The 21,038-nt window shown below is 42.4% G+C and overlaps 1 protein-coding gene across 1 annotated transcript in view; it reads left to right on the top strand.

Moving 5' to 3' along the window:
• ADIPOR1 (adiponectin receptor 1) overlaps nt 1-21,038 on the top strand; it is a 367,296-nt gene that overhangs the window by 198,663 nt on the left and 147,595 nt on the right. Inside the window, exon 3 of the mRNA XM_086923078.1 lies at nt 17,592-17,714. Coding sequence (XP_086779204.1) covers nt 17,592-17,714 — 123 coding nt within the window. The remainder of the gene's footprint in view (nt 1-17,591; nt 17,715-21,038) is intronic.

The raw sequence follows: 21,038 nt of genomic DNA, 5'->3' as shown, positions 1-21,038 counted from the left end.
ATGGCTGTTCGGCCTGCTGTAGGAGTGACTTACAAATACTACTTTCAGTGGTAGGAGACATGGCACACAGGGTTGTGTGACGTGTTGTGTTTTCACTTTTGCTTAAACAGTTCATGTTGGCGCTTGAGCCTCTGGCATCTCTGGTGAGAACTAAGGAGTGTGAATAGGTTGTACACAACAGTGGAAAGATCAATGCTGCAGCTTGGTATGCAGATGAAACCTTGCTCTTTCTTAGGGACCTGGAGACAGGTATTCTATAATTAATATTGTCATTAGCTGATTATGGGGCTGTGTGTATCCTTGTGGTCAACTGGGACAAATCCTATTTATTCCCATTACAAGAATCCGTCAGTGCAGATTGCTCTGCCTATATACCGGAGGGTCAAGAAAGCACCAATGTCAGCCAATTTGTGGTTGAACTTTTCGAGGAAGCCTTCCTGGATCTCCCCCAATGGGATTGGAAGACCCAAATTCAAAGGGCACATCGCTTTCCTTTCAATCGACGCAATATAGGTGGTCAGTCTGACAATCGCCCTCGAGCAATCTTGATCTCCCTGAACAACTTCTTGGCCCGTGAATCCTTGTATGACTTGGCTAGGCCTGATCGTAAAAGAGTCTGGAAAGGATGTAGCTTCTTTGTGCGCCCTGACTTCTGTCAGAGGACAGTCGAACCACGTTGGCACTTAAGACAACTGATCCCGGAATTTCAGTCGAAGGGCGCTCAGGTTTTTCCTTTGAACCCCGCTAAATTAAGTGATTTTTAAATGACAGACACAATTTTTTCAATCAGAGATTCAGGCTAAAGAGCATCTACTCTCCATGATGGCAGGAGAAAATCCTTGATCTTACTTTTAGGACCACCAATGGACTGTGGAGCACTTTTGCTATTTTTTTTGCTATTTTTGGAAAGATTTGACGGACTATGGTTCTGTTTACTGTCTGGGTAACTAACCCTCGGGTTAGGTGATGGGGTTATCTGGTTTCTTCCCCTTGTTTTTTTTTCCTTTATAGTTTTTTTTTTTTTGCAATCTCCTCTTTCCATTCTTATGCTTAAATAATTGTGGTCCTTCATTGCCTCTATTTGCTAACTTTTCAGTTTTTTTTTAGTGCAGCGGTGAGAGTATGGGGGTTACCAGCTCTACATCACCAGGGACCTTTGGTCCCCATGCCCGTAATGTGGTGGGGGGTGTAAGGGTAGGGGAGGGTGGGCAAGGGCGTGGTTGGGGGGGTGGGATTGGGGCACAAACAGCTCTTTCACTAAATTGTTATGGCAAACAGTACACATTTTCCTAAAGTGGTATGTGTTTAATTTGTATTTCATTTTTGGCATTACACTGATCATAGGCATGGGTTTGATGCACACAGGTCTGGGTCTCATTAGGCTGGCTTGGGCTGCTTTTAAAGATGATGGGTAGACATGAACTGATTTGGTTGTGTTCATTAAATTGCTGTAGGTTAAATGGTAGGAATAAAGGAGGATCCTGGCCAAACTTATTAGACATTTCGATATTGATGTATTATGTCTACAGGAGACTCATATTGCCTGGAACAGTCGTGCCTGTCTCTCGGAAGTGGGTCTCGACCTCATCGCTTGTTCGCGGCAAACTACAACTGTCTGGGGTGTCGCTATAATGGCTAGGCGAGGTACCTATGTTTCCAAGCAAGTGAAGGTCGATAATTTTGGGCGGTGGGCACTTGCTGAAATAGTAGTCGGGGATCACCTTATACTATCTGCTCTTTGTACGGCTCCAATCTTGACGACCCTGCCATGTTCAATTTTTTGAGCATTGAACTTGCTTTGTGGACCTTTCCCAAAGTTCTGTGTGGAGATTTTAATCTCCATTTAACTTCAAATATTGACCTATACTGTGATCCTCCTTATCTGGGGAGAAAAAAAGCAAGACGTTCAAAGCAGTCTGTGGGCTTAGGCGCAAGCATGCTTTGGTTGATGTCTGGCAGAGATTACGTTCGATAGAACCCGGCTATACTTTTTTTTTTTTTTTAGCTCTCCACCGTAAATTTGTACGCCTAGATTACTTTTTCATTGCAGATTCAATCCTTGGTGGGGCTTTGTGTGAGTTACATCCCAGAGTAATTTCGGACCACAATCCATTAATATTGCAACTTCCCTCTAGCGGCTCAAGACCTGTTGGGTCAACTTGGACATTTGAGCTTAGATTACTGCTTGACGATGGGTATCATAGTCACATGAATACTTGGATAACTGGATTTTTTCAGATTAACAAGGTTCCAGCCCCTGAGCTAATCGTTTGGGACACCTTCAAGGCAGCGGTGAGGGGGGAGACTCTTAGTTTTTCTCTTCAACGTCAGAAGGAAATCAAAGAGAGGGTTAATGGCTTGATTAACCAGCTTCGAGAAATAGAAGAAGAATTTAATCAAGTCATTGATGATCAGGGAAAAAGGGAGGAGTGCCAACGGCAAATGGCAATCTGCAAAAACAGAATATAACAATACTTTGGGGAAGAGCTTGCTGCAAAGTTTATCCAACATAGAACTGACATCTACGAGTACGGGGAGAACACTGGTAGGTTGCTGGCCAAAAGATTACAACACAAGGGGATGTTAAACCGGATCAGCTGTATTAATGATAAAAATGGTCTTACTCAAGATCAACCAGATAAAGTGATTGGGGTGTTTTCAAGAGTTTTATGAAACATTATATTCTTCAGACATTGATGCTGAAGCTGATTCAGGGGAGGGATACCTAGATGACTATATAACAGCAAAGGTTCCATTGGAGCAGTTGGATGTGCTTTCCTCTCCGATATCAAGGGTAGAGATAGAATTAGCGATACCTTCACTGGCAGCGGGGAAGGCCGCTGGGCCAGACTCACTACCCCTGGAATTCTATCAAACATCCAGCAATATCCTCTACGGGGAGCCCGAATCCCTGTTTTTATTGGCTCAGGGAGGTCGGACACCAGACTCTTGGCATAAGACTACTATTGTAGTCTGTAAGATGGACAAACCAGAACTTACTCCTTAGTCTTATCGGCCAATTTCCCTAATTTGTGCTGACAGTAAAATGTACGCCAAAATTATTGCATCCAGGCTGGGAAGGGTTCTCTTCATGCCCCCCCCCCCCCCCCCCCAGTTTCTACTCGTCAGCATTGTTTTATATCTGACTGGGACACCTCAGATCATATTAGGCGGGCGATCGCTTTATTTGACTGGGCTCTTGCCTGTAAACAACCTTTGGCAATGATCCTGTTGGACACCGAAAAGGCGTTCGACAGGGTCTCTTGGGACTTTCTTTGGCAACTGTTGAGATTTAGGAGTTTCCACAAAAATGTATCACAGCCATACAAGCCCTATATATCTCTCCTAAGGCTTCTGTTCGCATCTCGGGACAAGAGTTGCGTCCCTTTTCCATTAGCAGAGGAACTCGCCAAGGTTGCCTCTACTCCCCGCTCTTATTCTCAATATACATCGACCCTTTTTTTAACAAAGTAGATAGCAATCCGATGATACAGGCGGTTATGGTTAAAGATGTGGCTTATAAAACATTTGCCTATACCGACAACATTGCCATTTTCACAAAGGATGCTCGCTCCCCTCTCCCAGCTGTCTTTGACTCTGCCAAGCTTTTTGGTTCAGCTTCCAGGTATCGCCTTAATGCTGCCAAAACCCAAATCCTACATTCTGATTTTTTAAAACCAGTAGGGCTTCCACTAATTCCAGTTGACACTTATTTGGGTGTTAGGATCACTGCGTCAGTAGAGAAGATACCAGAAATCAACATGTTGCCAACTATTAAAAAGGTAAACCAAACATTGGAGAGATTGGATCATTTACATCTTTCACTTCATGGCTGCTCTAACGTCATAAAAATGTCAATATTCCCTAAATTTCTATACCTATTCAGGACCATCCCTATTGAATTCCCAATGAAGTACATCTCTAGTACAGAAAGGGCCTGCTCGAGGTTTCTTTGGGGGTACCATAAAGCCAGAAGAGATACTTCCTAGATTAAGGGGTGGTTTTGGTTTACCGTCTTTAATGTTCTGTCACTGGGCTGCTTTGTTACAAACACTTGGGAGTATTAATATCAGGGGGTAGTTTTACAGTGCCGGAATTTGTTAGACCGACAATCTATGAGACATTACTTGGTGAAGATGCTCGTAAATGCTTAGTAAGCATTTTTGAACCAAGTTACTATAAGAAAGTCAAATTCAAAATAATCCAATCACCTTATTCAGTCTGGAGAAAAATTCGGCGACGGTTTGGTATTCCAACTATCAATGCACACACCCCCTTGCTGGCCCATGGCCTTTTGCCCTTAATATTCCAGGATCCTATTATTTTCAGTTGGGCTAATTGACTGGGTGATTTCTTCCATGAAGGCCAAATTGTCTTTCTCCGATCTCCAAGGAAAATATGGGCTTTCACTAGACACTACTTCAAGTATCTACAAATTAGGAATTATTTATTAAAATTCACGTTAGAAGGATTCGATAAGTTACGGAAAAACCCTTTAGTGGGAATTATAGAGAAACGGTCAAGGATTGGGTTAATTTACCAAATACTGATTTGTCTGCCTCTCTTGAATTGGCTAATCAGATATTGATAACTGGTAGTCTGAGGGCCCAACATTGCATGGCAGTCTATGACTTATACCCCCTGGCAAAATCTCTAAATGGTCTAATCTTCGCGGGAATTCGTGTAGTAGATGCGGAATCCTAGCTGCTGACATGTTACACATGCTTTTTTCCTGCCCCATGCTTGCTAAACACATATAAGATATCAAAACTTTTCTCACTCAGGTTACTGGGAAAGCTCTGAGGCTAACACCTAGTCTAGTGATTTTGGGGGTAGACCAATCGCCAAATCTGCCAGGGTGTAGTAAACCCGAAAAAGGCTTCTTATTTATAGCCATGTCTATTTTTAGATCGGGGATTACCTCTCAATGGATCAGCCCTGATTTCCCGACTTTTATAAATTGGAGATCCCGGCTGTTGGCAATATATAATATGGAAACAGCAGTTTATAGATTAAAAGGGCGAAAAAAGGCAAGAAATGGGTCAAAAAATATTGACTCCTATTAAGAATTGGATAGGATCGGCTGAATTGCCGCTTTGTTTACCTCTCTGTCTTTCATTTTACCTGTATTCCTGTTTTCTACCCATGTGATTTTGTTTAAGTATGCCCTGCAGACTCCGTATTCAGCTGAGTTCTTCTCATCATGTGATATGTTTTGGGTAATATATTGTTCTTGTTAATGTTTTGTTTTGCCATAACTTAAGTTTTAAAAATGCACTGAATAAAAAACTTTTTTAATAAAAAAAAATATATATAAAAAAAATGGATGGGATGCAAAATAACATCAATACTCTCAAGGATATGTATGAAGAGGGTGGATTGGTTCAGTTTCAGACCTTAGTAGACACGGAAGGTCTTAGTGCAGGTCAGTTCCTTACCCATATTGCGGCCATTAAATGATATGAAATGTTATCTGTGTTACTCAAATATGGAGCACAGTGGAAGGCGGTAACATGTATAGCCCCAATCTTTTACCTCCCCACAACTATGCTTAAAGCAACATCGTTGTGTTTATGTTGATATGGTTCAAAGCTCAGTAATTGTTATGTATATAGTACTGTAGAACATTTTTATAGTGCACATTGAATTCCATTCTAAAGTACATACTGATGTTACAGATCTATGACCATATATGAAAACAGAAATAAAGAGCCATTAAAAAAACCGGCAGTTTGCCGAAAATGTAGCAAGTTTATTCTTCATGGTGTGCTCACATGATCCATTTCATCAACTGCACCTGCCCAAATCTTTTTTTGGCATACTGCCCGTCCTTTTTTAAAAATGTGCCAAAACAATTTGATCTCACGATTACGTATGTAATATATTTACTTATAGGGGATTTCAGCAAGCCCTCTTCATCTATTGGCATTGTTGTGGTGTCATTCACATTTTTCTTTCCGCCCACTATAGTATGTAATCTGCAGTAAAGGGTCAACCCGCGTATTCCATTGGCTAACTTCACTGCAAGTGATATCTTCCTCAAGGTGCACTTCCAGACACACAGTAGTCCCCCTACCCCCCCCCCCCCCCCGTGCCTAGGACTACTATCGCAATGTGTGCTTTTTGAGAACAAAAACATATTTTTGCCTTTACCTATTTTTTTATGTATTAGAGAGAGATCGACTGTTTTCCAGTATTAAAGTTGACAAAAACTGCAACAAAGCAAGCATGAAAGAGCCAAAACAAGGCTGCAACACAGGCACACCAATTGGCTTTGTCAATACTTGTTAAAACGAGGAGGCCTCACTGATAAACCGATACAATTCAATAAGTAGCCATACCAATAAGAGTGTATGCATTATAAATTCATATAACCTATCAGATCGACAAAATGAAAGAAACCCGAGCGGTAAAATACAAAAAAGGAAAGCAATTCCAGCCCAGGCGTTGTTAAAGCTATAATTGGAGAAATCATTAATGAAAAATGGGATACAGTTAAATGAAAGAAACAGAGAAAAAAATCATGCTTGCATCCCAGATTACAATTTAGCCAAAGAACCCAAATTGAGATTTTCAGATCTACCAATTACTATGTCCTTAATGAACTTTACTAACAAGACAGGACCACTTTAGAAACGCTGAGTGTTATGTATTACAGCCTTCACACGTTCTGTCTAATTCTTTGAATTCCTACATGCCTATAATTTTGATTTGGTGGAAAAATGGTTGAAAACTTGGTTTTGTAGATGAAAGACAAGAGTCTATAAAACTTTGCGTAAAACTCTTCACAATCAACAAAGTTTATGCTTTCTAAGGGAGATGCATGGGTGGATCCCACAGCAGGCTAAGTACTGCTTATCCAGTGATGAGTACCGCCATACCATTAAACTGCAGAATAAGAGTGAAGGAATCCATGCTCACTGACCGGTCCAGGCTCGTTCCATGTGTTTTTCTCAGGGTGGTTAATTTCTATGGGATTAATCACAATGGAGTAATGTCGAAGAGTTAATCTCAGGCAGGGATGTGGAATTCCTATAGCCCGACGCACAGGGCATATTGTTTGGGGTCCAGGGCAACAAGTTTTAACCGCATCGCTGCTAGAGTTTCCCCTGCTGTGCTGGACAGCAATAAAAACGGGTGTGGTCATGACGAACTCGTCATGAGCACACGAGCACTGTGCTGCATGACGAGCTGAGCTAGTCATAAGCATGGAAGGGGTTAATGTGTATTTTGTCCTTGGGACAAGTAGGCCCAACCCCCTGCAGCACAAACCCTTTGGCTGCCAGTTTGCAGTGCCACATTAAGGATCAGGGAAGGGCACTGCCTGCAGTTAAGTTAATATTTGTGTGCATATGTTAATGCTGTTTAAACTTGTATTTATGGTTCAATAATTTAAAGCCTTTATTATTAGGGTGAGCGCTCTAAGTAAATGTAAATTCTGACTGCACTACCGACAAGGGTTCCAATATTAAAATGTCTACACACGGTTTCAAAGTTTAGTAATATGAGGCTATGCATAATGCTCCCAGAATGCTCTCTGGTTAGATGCAAATATTTGCAGAAGCTTGAAAGCAAGATTAATGATACTTTGCTTTCAATTTAAAACGTTCCTAAAAAAAATTGAAAGTAGGGAAATAAACATTTTGATAAACTACCATAAAATTTCAGGTACCATTTCATTGCAGCACCATTTAGGAAAATGTGTTGATGAATGCTACTATTTCCCAAAAATATTCATATTGGAAAATCGGCGTAACCAGTTTCAATAAGATTATGGAAAACATAAAAATAAACAAGCTTTGGCAAAGCCAGTAGGTATGAAATTGGTGGTCAGCTTTTTAGTTTTGCAATGCGTGACTTGTTTTTACATGATTTTTGTAAAACCTTATTGGTGTGAGAGCTGCCGGGCCCTCACCATTAAAACAAACATTGGCAAAAGCAAAAAAAAATTGTTGGTCTCAATAAAACACACACTGGCACATTAGTTATTGGCACTGAACAAACCTACTGTGTGTGCCGATATGGTCCTTGATAAAAAGAGCAGAATGCGGTCACTCACAGAGAGAAAGAGAGAGAGAAAGAGGACAAGGAGAAAGAAAAAGAGAGAAAGAGAGAGAGAGAATTTTAATAAACACAAAAGGTCATGGTTAACGCCACATCAAATTAGGGGCCCAATTATTAAAGAAAGTCTCAAAAGTGCACCCTTGGTATATGTCCTTGCATTAAGTGCAGCTATATGGCTTTCGTGAATTCACAAGAATTTACAGAAGTAGGGCAAGAAATTGTACTCCTTGAAAATATTTGTGAACTGCATTTTAGCATGAGCAAATATGCTTGTGTAGATTTGCTCATGCGAAAACCTGAGTGTTTGCTAGTTAATTTTCCCTCCAACCACTTTTTTCCCAATTCTGGAATGTGGTTTACATCTGCCATTATCAAGAGTAAATTTCCAACATTTCTCAGTATGGGAAAAGATTAGAGAAGAGTTGTTGAAAACCCTAAAACATGCAAGTTAGTAGATTTGCACAGACTCAAAAGGGCATTCCAACCCTGGAACTATTGCTCACCACTAGCTTCAGTCCCAGTATGTAGATCTGCCGAAACGTGACAACATAAAGGGATTGCTACTATGGTATGAGCCCCTGGCATAATCAGAGAGACTATATAAGAGCTCTTATATAATGAGATTGCTGCCATAATTTGTCACTGCACTACATGGCACCAAAGGGACAAGTGGATTTTGTTACAGGGCAAGTAGTTTTATGAAGAAACCTGCCCCATGGCCAAGTAGATATTTTAATAGGCTTATTCAGTTATTACTGTGCTTTAGATTCAGTTGTTAGTTTTGTTTCTTTTTTAAAGAGGAGTGGAAATGACGTGGTAATTCTTGGAATTCCATTTTTTTCCTCGTTTTTAGGTCTCACCTTAGCTAGCGCATGCGATGGATGCTCTGGCGAGACCTTTAGTAAGTGGGTTTCAAAAAGCTGACCACACTCGTTTTGTGTAGCCTAAAGCGTGCGGTTACGCGCACAGGCGTCATCTGGCTTTCCTCTCTCGTCATGGCTCATTAAGTGCATCGCTCGCAGGCACCCTTACAGCACGTGCGCATCGCACACCACTCGCCAGACGTGCCTCCTTGTTTTGAATGCTTCCTGGACATTTTAAACACGCACACAAAGCTACCCAACAACAAACTACTGCGCTTGCCGGGAGACTTCTGTGTCACTCTCCTTCTTTTAATGTACACATTTTCCTTTATTGCCTTTACCTAGGGTGATCCTTCCCATAGCCCATCCCTTCTATGTTTATTTTAAAGTAAACCCTTACCTTAGCCCTAAATTTCATTTTAGTTTTACTCAATCATTTATACTTCCTCAGCATGTCTGATTTTTATCTACATTATTTTTCGGTTCCCGGTTAATTTACCCTGATATTTTGGTACCAGAGTTAATATACAAGAATTAAAACAAGTCACCATCCGAGTCACTTCTAATTACCTCCTCCACTTCGTCTCGGTACTGAAAATGACATCTACTCCTATTGTAGAAGGAAAACAATATTTCCAGATAACCCTAGTCTTCAACCGGGTACTTTTAGTGAAAGGGATGTTTACCCAGGTAAACCACTTCAGTAGCTTATTGTGCAATTAGCTGGCCGAAGGCAAGCTATTGGAAGGACGAATAAGTGGACTATCAGGAACAGATGCAAACAATCATAAAATTCTAGTACAGTGATATGAGCATGGCTTACTGGGTTAAATTTCATACGTACATTCACCAGAAGTCATTGAATTATTAGGCCTGGCAGTAGCCAAGACCTTTTGGTTTTACTGTAAATCTATGTAAAGTAAAGTTCTAGGAAGTAGGAAAGTGGCTCTTTTTGTCATTGGAAAACCCCACTTTTTGCCTGGTAAATGATGTGATTTCGACTGGAAGTGGTTTAGGGTCTTGCTGACCAGATCCCCAGTGCCAGATCTCTTTCCCAAAACAGTAAAATTGTTTTTCCCATTTGGCAAAACCTTTATCACCCTCTTTTTAAGTCCCTAGTAAGTGGTACCCCTGGTACCTAGGTCCTGGGGTACTGAAGAAGGTCCGTATGGGCTGCAGCACGAACTGTGCCACCCGTAGGAGACTACTCACCAAGCACACTTGTAAGGCTGCCATTGCAGGCTTCGTTTCTTGGTGCAGACACAACTGCCGTCTTTGCCTGATTCCCCAAAATATCTGCCATCTTCCTGAAAATACACTGCCTGCTTGCACCCTTGCTGGTTCTGTGTAGGTAGTCACTTAATCCGACATAACGGACAATCCGAGACCGCATTCCATGCCAGTACTGCAAAAGGAAATGGCCATGCTGGTGTATTGAAAGCTTTTTTTGATATTCAGAGAGTCCACCACTATGTGTGGGCTTGGTGTGTCATGTTGGCAATTCACAATATGCATTAGGCATTGGATATTTACGTGGGTGTTTCATCCAAGTATAACTCAGCACTGATCTGGGTGACTGATTATAATTGAGGAATCAGTCCCTGGAAAGTATGGGGAGTAGCAGATTTTCGATGATGTTCTCTAATGTTTTATATTTCGAATTTAGTAGGGAAGTGGTCTGCATAATGTTACCCAGAGAATGTCTCAGCCCGATTTAGCTAACACCACAATAGTGGTTTCTCGAGAGGATTCCAGTAGTAAACCTTTATGATAGTCTTCCAAGTACTGGTCATGGAGGTGTGGCACTAACTGTGATTTGTAAGTAGTATAGAACTCTGAAGGTAGTCTATCTAATTCAGGAGACCTCCCCATGCTAATTATTTATGATACAGCTTATTTCACCTCTTGGTCTCGATCTAGTATAGCCATTTGTTCAGGAGATAGTCAGCATGAGAATAGAGTTCAGGTAACTTAAAATATGTTTGCTAGTTGGTAGCACAGGGGCTTCTTGTAAGGTCTAATTGTTGTCTTTGAATATTCTGTTTGTCTGTCTGTGTGGACACTAAATGACCTTCATTGAGCGTATAGTACAGATTGGTTTGTGGAAGGTCTCTAATTTTACTTATGTGTTAATCATTCTACTTGGCCTAAATTCATTTTAATTTCCTCTAACTGTTGCGGTCTATCCCCTTGCATTAGTCGGAACCAATTTCTCTAAAGTGCACAATGCCGACTCTGTCTCCGATAATTCCTGGGTCAGCAAGGGTGATTTAATTCCCTTTGATGTTTTAATGCAGTGGTCTATGTTTACAATTTTAAAAGGGTCCCACTCAATATTGGGATGTGAAGCTGTCCCCCGATTCTCCTTAAATATAGGTCTATTTCCTTGGAGATTTTCAGCCTAAAGGGGGAATACAACAATATGTCTGGTTGCAACCATTAATTTGGAACCACAGGTAGGTTCCCCAAATATTGGAGCACGGTTATTGGTGAATTATGATTGGAGTCAGTGCAGCAGAGGTATTCTGACGTATGAAGTTGTTGTGCTATTCACCCTACAAGCCTAAACACGTGTTTATCCCTTGCACTGGAGAGTAGTAAGAATACTCCATAGTAGGTAATTGATAGCAGCAGTACAGAATGGTCCTTTTCATAGTCCAAGTCCAAATTGTAATCCCCGCTCTATATACTAGAAGCGCCTAGTGCCCTGGTTAAGTGTGGTGTCAGTGTGTCTAGGAATGGATAATGCTCTAGCTGACGTAATTGAACATATCAATTCTATTAAGGACTCGTAGGCGAGGATTATGCTTTCTTCCTTTGCTTTTATTTAGGAGCTGCCATTTTAAAACAATATTCTATAACAAACATTCCCATCAGCACTTGGGAATACAGTACATTTTTCAATCAATCAAGTATTAGCAGTCCTGTTGCAGCTCCCTCTTTCTTGGCTTGAGTTCTGACACTGCACGAATTTCAGACTTCTAGTTTCGTTCCTTCAATTCCTATTAAAAGAAAGATTTTTCATCAGCCACTGTTACTATAAACATCCCATCAGGCATAATCCAAACAGTCAGACTTGCACATTTTAAGTGCCATTGACCCAAGTATGGGCTCACAAATAAACATGCAGTAGAAGCAATACAACAAAGCGGTATTCTTACTAGTCATCGTGGAGTGTCCTCACCGGGAGGGATAACCCTCTCCTTTTTCAAAGGATTGAAACGTTCTGTTAAGTCAGCTAGGAAATGTTTCATTGTATCTCAGGACCGGAGATGAGGATTACGCTTGTTTGTAGCTTCCTTTCCACAAACTGAGCCACATCCAGTACCAACTTGAAGTAAAATATTTTAAAGGTGGAATCGTAGAACCAATCCGCTGCATTCATAATGTTCTCCAAACGGGCGCCTAGACTGAACGCCTTTGATGACATTAATCCTATTGCTGAGTGCGCCCCAAACATCTTGGAGTTAATACCAGGCTCCAGCATGATCCACCTAACTCAGTAGGAATTAATGGGAGAGGGTACCGCCTTCGGTTTTCACTGAGCGATGAGGAACTGCGTCTCACCTGGTGGGAGAAACTCCTCTATCTCCTCATTGCCCCTAAAACACACTGTACCAAACACCGTTTTGGAGTATCAAGAAAGACTCGATGCCAAAACCCTGGTATTTGACCTATTACGCCTACTGATTGTAAAGGAGGCCCGGTCTAGGGAAAATACTCTACCCGTAATACCCAGGGCCTACATGTCAAAGAGCCATCTGCAGGACACCAAGAATGGGAGCATAGCCAAATTTTCTGACCAGTCTTTACAAAAAAGAAACCTGTTGGGTTGCCAGGAGAGAAGCAAGTTAAGTATCTGGTTAACATCAAGCCCACCTGGGCAGAGAACTGCTCCAATACCTGCTCACTGGACTAGCTATCAATAATGTTTCTACCTGCTTTATGGTTAAATCGACTGCTCCTCCAATAAAATGTATATTGTAAATTGATGTCTTTTGTACTCTTTTGTATGAGCAGGATCATTTAGGCTTTGGTCTGCTGTAAACATGTAATATGCCTTTGTGATGAATGCTATTGTAGCTGTGTTAACGCTATGGCATGAAATACATGTACGCATGTCAGAAAACGAATAAAAAAATAAATGTAAAAAAAGAACCTGGTTAACATCCCACAGCACAAAGTAACCTGGTTCTGGTGGGAGAGAGAGACAGACAAATCCCCCGAAAGACACTGCAGACAAAAGGCTGTTGCCCAACCTGGAACCCAATGATCAGGTTGTAACCCGCTGAGATAGGGAAACAAAAGGCGTTAACCGAACGGTATGCCAAACCTTCTGACCCCAGCTGGATAAAAAATAGTACCCGTATTAAGTCAGTGATCACGAGATCCACATCCCGTTGAATAGACTAATGTGTCAATCGTGTCCACGCCGACTTGTAGGATTTGACCGAACTGTCTTCCCCAGGCCTAAACAGGAGGTCCTCAGCTTGTCTCGAAAGGCCCAGAATCATCCATTGTCTCCTATAATCCGCCAAGCCATCAAGGAGCCCTCCACTACCATCTGGTGAGGAGTCTGGGCCAAAGAGAAGGGTCTGGAATAAGGGGAGAAGTATTAGAGAAACTTAAAGTTCCATCAGAATTGGAAACCAAACTTGAGATCTCCACATAGGAGTGATGAGCACCACCTCCGCTTGTTGCCTCCTTATATGAACAGAGACTTTGGAAATCATTGAAAACAGGGGCAACGTATATCCCCTTTCTTGACTCCAATCTCGGAGGAATGCATTGGTCGCTACCAGTTGTGGACCCGGTCTCCAACTGTAGAATCTGACTAATTGTTGATCTAACCAAAAGACGAACAGATCCAAGCGAATGGACCCCACAGGATTGCCAGTTGTTACTTGATTCATCTGGCTGGGAAGGTACCCTGCTGTTACCAATTTTGTTATGGTCCAGTCACTGATCCCAGAAGTGCTTTGGATTTCGTCCCCACCCCCCCCCCCAACCCCCCCCCCCCCCCCACCCCCGGGTTGTTGATATATTGCACTGCTGACGCATTGTCCATTTTGAGGAGAACACAGGGTTGGATCCTGTCTTTGGTCCAACAACGAACCGTGAAGGAGCAGCTAAGAGTGCGAAGCAATTGATATGTAACCTCTGTGACGAGAGTGGGAGTGGTACCGAAAAACGCACTTCCTGTTCCAACCCTCCATGTGGGAAAGCCACCAGCTTATCTCCTCATTTCCCTCGTTCAACAAGGGCACAGATTGAGAATACATGAGGCGCTTCCGAAGGTGATGTCCCTTGAGGTATTACATGGCCCGATGGTGAAGGGGCCCGGAAAGATCACCTGGATGGATGACAAAAGTAGGCACACCAAACGAGCGATCTGGTATGCTGGACAGTGTTTTCCCCAGTTTGTGACAGATCTTCATCACCTTTCTGGACAGAAGACTTAACGATGCTAAGGTAGAATCTATCACAAAGTCAAGAGTGACTTTCTTTCGTTGACGACTGATCCCAGATCCTCCAGAATATTCACTGCTGCCTGCAGTTGGAGGGATTGTTTCCTTGGACATTGGTCCAACAACAAAATGTTGTCCAGGTACACGATCAGGTGCATCCTCTGCCCCGGAGAAGTTCCACAACCGGTATTAGAACCTTCCTGAAACATCATGCGGTTGACAAGAGCCCAAAGGCAGAGTGGAGAACTCGAAAGTCTGGTGTCTCCACACGAACTAGAGAAATCGTCTGTGGGAGAAAGATGGGAATTGTCAGGTAAGCGTTCTTTATGCCCATGCGCATCATCATGTCGCAGGATGCCCCTTAGTAGGTGAATCCCCTCAATCTAGAAGTGGAGATAAACCAGCCACTCGTTGAACTCTTGAAGGCTGATTACTGGCCGCCGGCGGTTTTGTTCACTGAGAACAAATTGCTACTAAAGCCCACCCGGATGTAGTACAGCCTGGCAGATGGCCCCTTTGTCCAAGTTGCCCCCCACCTCTGCGTCTATGCATGCGATGTCCTGCCAAGAAAACTACATCAGATGCAGCAGATAATCTTCTCAGGTGTAACCGTAGAACTCTATCTGAAACCCTCGAGACCCACGTGTCTGTTGTTATGGGCAGCCAAGCTTGGAAAAAATTTGCCAGTCGGCCCCCCTATTTTTTGTTGGGACGTAGGGTGAACACTCCCTAGTATTGGAGGCTTGTCCTTTGAAGCCTCCTCTGCCGCGAAACTGCTGGCTCCGAGTAGGGTAGAACTTTGCATAGTGTGACTGGTCCTGCCACTGACTGTGCTTGGAGACTTGTTCCCTGGGGGGTAGAGGGAAATTTAGGAGAGAAGCAATGGCCGGCCGAGCGTCCCCTGCCACGACTGGCCCCTTGGAAAACCAGAGGGTTGAAAATGCATTTGATGGAGGACTGGGCTTTTATTAAGTGAGGTGAACATCGCCGCAAACCTCCCCAAATCCTTGATAAATGGGTCACCGGCTTCAGAAGATGTGAGATCCCCCAGCTTTGAGTCTACCTTAATGAGCAATGAATAGCGATGCTTAGTGGAAAGCTTACACATTTGGCATTCCCCCAGGAAGATGACCACTCTTTGTGCCAAGCTGGAACAGCCTGCAGGGACCTAAGAGAACCAGAGGACTTCGAATCCTCTGACATGTACAAACTTTTGGTAAGGGGCCAGATAGCATCCAACTACTTATCTTGGCAGGACCACCAAGATCTATCTGTGCTCTTCTTGGGGTCCTTCATATATTTGACAAGGAACGTGGCCGGCCTGGGGTCAATTTCAGGTGTACAGGCAAACTTTCCCTCCAATGCAGGGCGGGGCAATCCGCTCGGAGGCGGCCACTGCCTCCTTCTTATACAGTTTGCATTGCTCCTTGCCATGCATTTGGCTACCTTGTCTGCTGGGGCCCATTCCGAGGATTTAGGAGGCAGGATGTCATCAGGGTCTAGCATGTCCGCATCCATGTCAGGTGGAGAGGGAGTCTCATAGCAATACCTGGTTCACGGGAAGGGTAACTTGGTCTAGAGGGGCCCGTGTCATCGTCCGGGTCCCCCTAAGAGTCGTCCTTATCTGGGTCACCCAGTGAAACAGGCTGGGAGGGCTCTGTCAATGGCTGTGGGTGTTCAGAGGGCTTGTTGGGAAGGGGAATCTATGCCAGGAATGCCCGCTTTCAGTGCGTTAAAGTGGCCTAAACCATCCCGGTGTCCCGGGTTCTTTGGCAAGGGTGCTTCCTGAGGGGGGTGTAGGAGTAGACAAGTGCATTGAGCAGTGTATGAGCACCCAACAGGTGGAGGTGGTTTTCTTCGACCTAACCTACATAATCTCAACTACACACAGAGGTGAAGCCAACAGTCCTGTAAGCAGATGCTGTTGTCTGAATGGGAAATGTGGCAAGACATTGCCTGGTTACCAGGTCTCTTGCTAGTCTCATTCCATATCCTACTTTCAGATAGTTTAGGTAACGGCCAGCCTCCATGAATCTTGAGTCGCATAGCCAGTACACCCTGCACACATTATTCTCCCAAACAATGATAGCCAGACAGGTAGTCTGATCAGGAAATACCTCATGGTTGTGAGATGGTGTCCTGTCAGAAGAAAATTGTGTCTAGTCCCTCTTTTGTGTTAGTGGGGAAATAACTATCTGTAGCATACCCGAGCTTTCTGAGAAGCTATGAGGAGGAATCTCTGAGAAAAAAAAATGTAGTCCCCATCTCCAGGAGGTGACCTACTTCACTTTATGAAGAGGAATTTTGAGATATGTTCCAGTGCTCGTGAGCCAGGTGTGGTTCTGAGAACCTCTTTTATCATAAGGGAAGAGAAGCACCCTATCCAAAGCTCCCTTCCCACTTAGAGGTCACCCTCCCTGCCAAATAGTACATCTATTAATATCTGTTAGATTGATGTTAGCACCAAGTCAAATTACTTGCTCTCTGCGGATCCAATTGTCATCACCTCCAGGAGAGGGCGTCTTTATGCAGATGTCTTCCTCATCTCCTGTGGTACCTTTACATCACTGGGCAACATCCATCTCCATTTCTGAACTGGCAGTACCAGTCAGCTGTTAAATTGATCTTACCGGTCCCTCTGGACATAGAGGCAGTCATGGATTCTGGATTACGTGATTTGCCATCATCTCTTCTTATGAAATCATGGTGGACCAGGTGGGCGAAAACTGTGCCCAAGCGTCAACACTATGTTAATTGGGCCATGGAGTCTCCAGCAACCTTTCATATCTGGAGTCCACCTCTGCTGGTCTGTACTAGTACAGAATTCTCTTTTAGCTGGACCATTTGCTCTATCACATCTCTTTGCAAAGATCAAGATTGCAGATTTCTTTGGTGGTTGGTGCTTTTACACATAAGCAGAAATAAGACTACTTCTGCTACAATTATTAGACTTTTCCAGGGTTTCCTAAATGATGCTGCCTTCAGTGTCCCTGACTAATGTGACTCTTGTAGCATCTCTTATGCTAGCTCATGCCGTGCAACAAAAATATAGCAAAATACAGCTACAGAGAAACTATGTCATAACTACAACATTAACTGTTTCTATTTATAAATGATAAACTTTCTTTGCTGGAGCAATATGTAATAATTTCGGAATTTTTTAGAAATACTTGAATTTTTCCGTTTGTGTATGCAGGGCGATGGCCAGACATGCAGTGCAGCACAGGAAGAGGAGGAGGAGGAAGAAGAGGTCCGCGTGTTAACTCTCCCACTCCAGGCTCATCATGCCATGGAAAAGATGGAGGAGTTTGTGTACAAGGTATACTGTTGAATCAAATTTTAAAAAACGGTCTTATAGATGAAGCAGAATTTATATTTGTTTTTTCAAATTAATAGCCATTTCTGCATTATTAAGTTTCTTAATAATGCATGAACATATTTCATGTTTAGTGTGCTTTACAAAGAATTATTGTACTCCCTGGCCGCCTACACACTCATGGAGCATTATACAGTGGAGCATGGTACATTGGGAGAATGAGGATAAATGAGAAGTTGCCTTTTGCATATCTTCAGCTGGGAGTGTTGTTGATGGAGGTGTGTGGAATGTTTTGTGTTTAGGTGTTTTTGGAACACCAAAGACTTATTCTCGGTCCCGGTGGAATTTGTTCCTTGGTCTCCCAACAACAGTGGAAGGGATGGTTCTTTGTGTTTTTACGTTGGGGGGGGTTCTTTGAGTGAGATTGTGATTCTGTAATAACTGCTGGGGCTTTGGATAGTGTTTGAAATATATCTGCTAGCTTCTTTTTTGTTTACATTTTATTATCAATGAAGTGAGTCTTATGTTTGAATCAGGCCAGTTTTAGAGTGGTTCTTTGTATTCAAGACACAAATTTAGAGACACAACTGACTTCACAATAAGTTGCATCTTTTCATGCAGCTTTTAGTGAGAACTGTAAAAGTCCATGGTAATATGGCACTTCAGTTAAGTGTGGAAAAGATGGGCAACTGTACATCAAGATGTAAAGCGTGGCATTACAGTTTGAGAATTATTTTTGAGCGTCAGCTGAAACTGAGCCTTTTTGGGGATTGTCAAATGGAGTGTTTATTAATAAAGTGGTGTACAGTAGAACATAGAGAGGATCTGTGAGCTTATTTCTCATTGTGAAAGTGACTCGAGGCGACCATGTTTAATCATTTTGGAAAGTTTTGAGCATTAGGAATCTGAGCAGATCGGATGTTAGCAGGGTGATTTACACATGAATGCCTGTGGTAAAACTGGAAAAAATTAGCATGTCGTAGGAGTTAACATGTGTGTTTAAATGTCTCTTTGTGTCAGTCAGGGAGACCAAATGCCCTTTTTATATAACTACGGTTTACACCTACCTATTAGTATTTCACAAAAGCTATAACCTAAGGCTCATTTTATAGAATGTACAATATTTAAAGATTCATCCGTTGAGGAGTGTAACATGGGAATTCTGCTGCTTGTAGAATTAATTCCTAAGCCAGGTCTTCACTATCATTTGGTCAGTAAGTAAACGTGATATGGACCATTAGATTTTGAAACCCCTTTGAACCTTTTGTTATCCTGTATGTCTCCATGTCTTAACCTTACCTCGGAAGGCTTAAGTTGAAAATGGTTATAGTGCTTTGCCCAGTGGCTACTGATTTTTAAGGATGTGAATACTACAAGCAACTGCTGCAACAGCAGTTGTGAAGGACATTTAGTAGTCTAGAAGAAATCTTGGACATTTAGGAATACATTTAACCATGTAAGATTCCCAATTCAGTTTTTTTGGCCATGATAGGTTTATGAACAAAGACAAGGTAAGTGTGTTTGTATAGGGGCTTGTCTGTAGAGAAGCGAAGATGGCAGTGAAAGCTATTGTGGCCTTGAATGAAACAGAATGTTTTCTTTGATGAATGCACACCCCACTCCATAATCAAGTACTTTGGGGACAAGCCAGTGTTTCAGAATTGGATAGATAGTCCAGATCCTCTAGTACTACCCTCTTCACCATCTCATACCAGAAGATCACAGTCGAGGAATTATGATCATTGAGAACTACTGTCCACAAATCTGGACCATCCTGTACAGCATTTTACTCATCAAAAAACAACTTTTTTGGGCCACTTCTAGCTAAAGAAAGGTCAGAGTGCACCTCTAAGAAGAGACTCATTTCTCAGTTTCATACTTTAGTATTTCGCATGTTTGGAATGATAATTTCCTCCATCATGCTGCTTCTGTGGTCCATACTTAAGATTGCACTTACCACAGGAATAGTTGTACAACCACTGAATAAAGTGCATTGGCTATTTTGAGGCTCTAGCAGTCGTAAAGTAGTAGACAGTGAAATCTGTATGTAGGTGGAATTCCCACAATTTTACAAGGGCAAGGGATTTGTGAAGGGACATCTAAATGCCAACACTTAGAATCTCATCACTATGTTCTAGCTCAGTGCAGACACTTAATATCTGATCCATTAGTTAAAGGCAATTGCTTTTGTTTATTTTTTTTCTAGCCACTGCCACTCAAGGTGTAAGGTTGCAAGAGATGATGATCATCCTTGCACTGAAATGTGTGATAGTCTTGCTTCTCATTGAAGTCTCTTTGACAATTTTGTAGATATTCTTAAATAAACAAGATCGTCATCAGCTAGGGAATGATGGACCTGATCGATCATTGTATTTTAAAAAGCCTGCAGTTTTTAAAATGGTATGCTTTGCGACTACAAAAGGAAGCAATGCAGTATATTAAAGTCATTTTACAAGCCAGAAAACCCTTTTCAGTTTCCAGAATGCCGTTTTCACCAAATCATGAAAGGCGCACACTTTCTCAGTAAAGTTTTAACTTGCAGGGCGTACTTTAATAATCCTCAGTGCTCTATTTGCGGTAGTGTGGTCAAGCAGCTTAGGCTTAAGCATTTGTTGTACATGGTCATTAAATGGTTCACACACTCAAAAAAAAAAATAAGACCAATTTAGGAATAAAAAAGTAGATTTTTTTAAGACTTTAAATACTAAGGTCTTTAGAATCACTGTAGTACATTCAGAGATATCAATTTTAGATGAAAACAGTAAAATAGTTCTAATAACAGTTTTGAAGCATGCTCCTCGTACTCTACAATGTTAGCCTATGTCAGGAAAAACACATGTAGCACTTGTAGTCGGAGTTCAGTGGAATCCTTTGGGACTTAAGGTGCTATGGGACCAAGGTCCAAAGTACCACCAGCCGTTTCCCTTTACCTGCCCTGATGTGTCCGGGTACAGAGTTGCTGGTTGGGGTGGTAGCCTCGATTGCTACACTAGTCAAGTCAAGGGGACCTGAAATAAAGAGGCTGCATTGAGGGACTTGTCCAAACCCAAAGGGCGGCTCAGGTGCTATGGATTCATAGGCCAAGAGAATGCAGTCAGGAGTCATGAACTTGAGCCAGATGGGTCGGGTGCAGAGGTGCTTGATTGGCTGACCACTTTTGATTGAGGTTAACAATGTTGTCGATACACCTGCAGAGGAGGGAAAAACAAGACAGAAGGGCCACTCTGTTCGTAGGTCCCCCGCGATCACTGACACACAAACGGCTGGAGTTTGGACTGTTGCACTACAGATGCAAGATGATCTTATTCAAACTCCTATTTTTATTAT

The sequence above is a fragment of the Lissotriton vulgaris genome, chromosome 5 (genome assembly GCF_964263255.1).
Source record: "Lissotriton vulgaris chromosome 5, aLisVul1.2, whole genome shotgun sequence".
Taxonomy (NCBI): domain Eukaryota; kingdom Metazoa; phylum Chordata; class Amphibia; order Caudata; family Salamandridae; genus Lissotriton; species Lissotriton vulgaris.
This window is presented reverse-complemented; position numbering and strand designations above follow the sequence as displayed.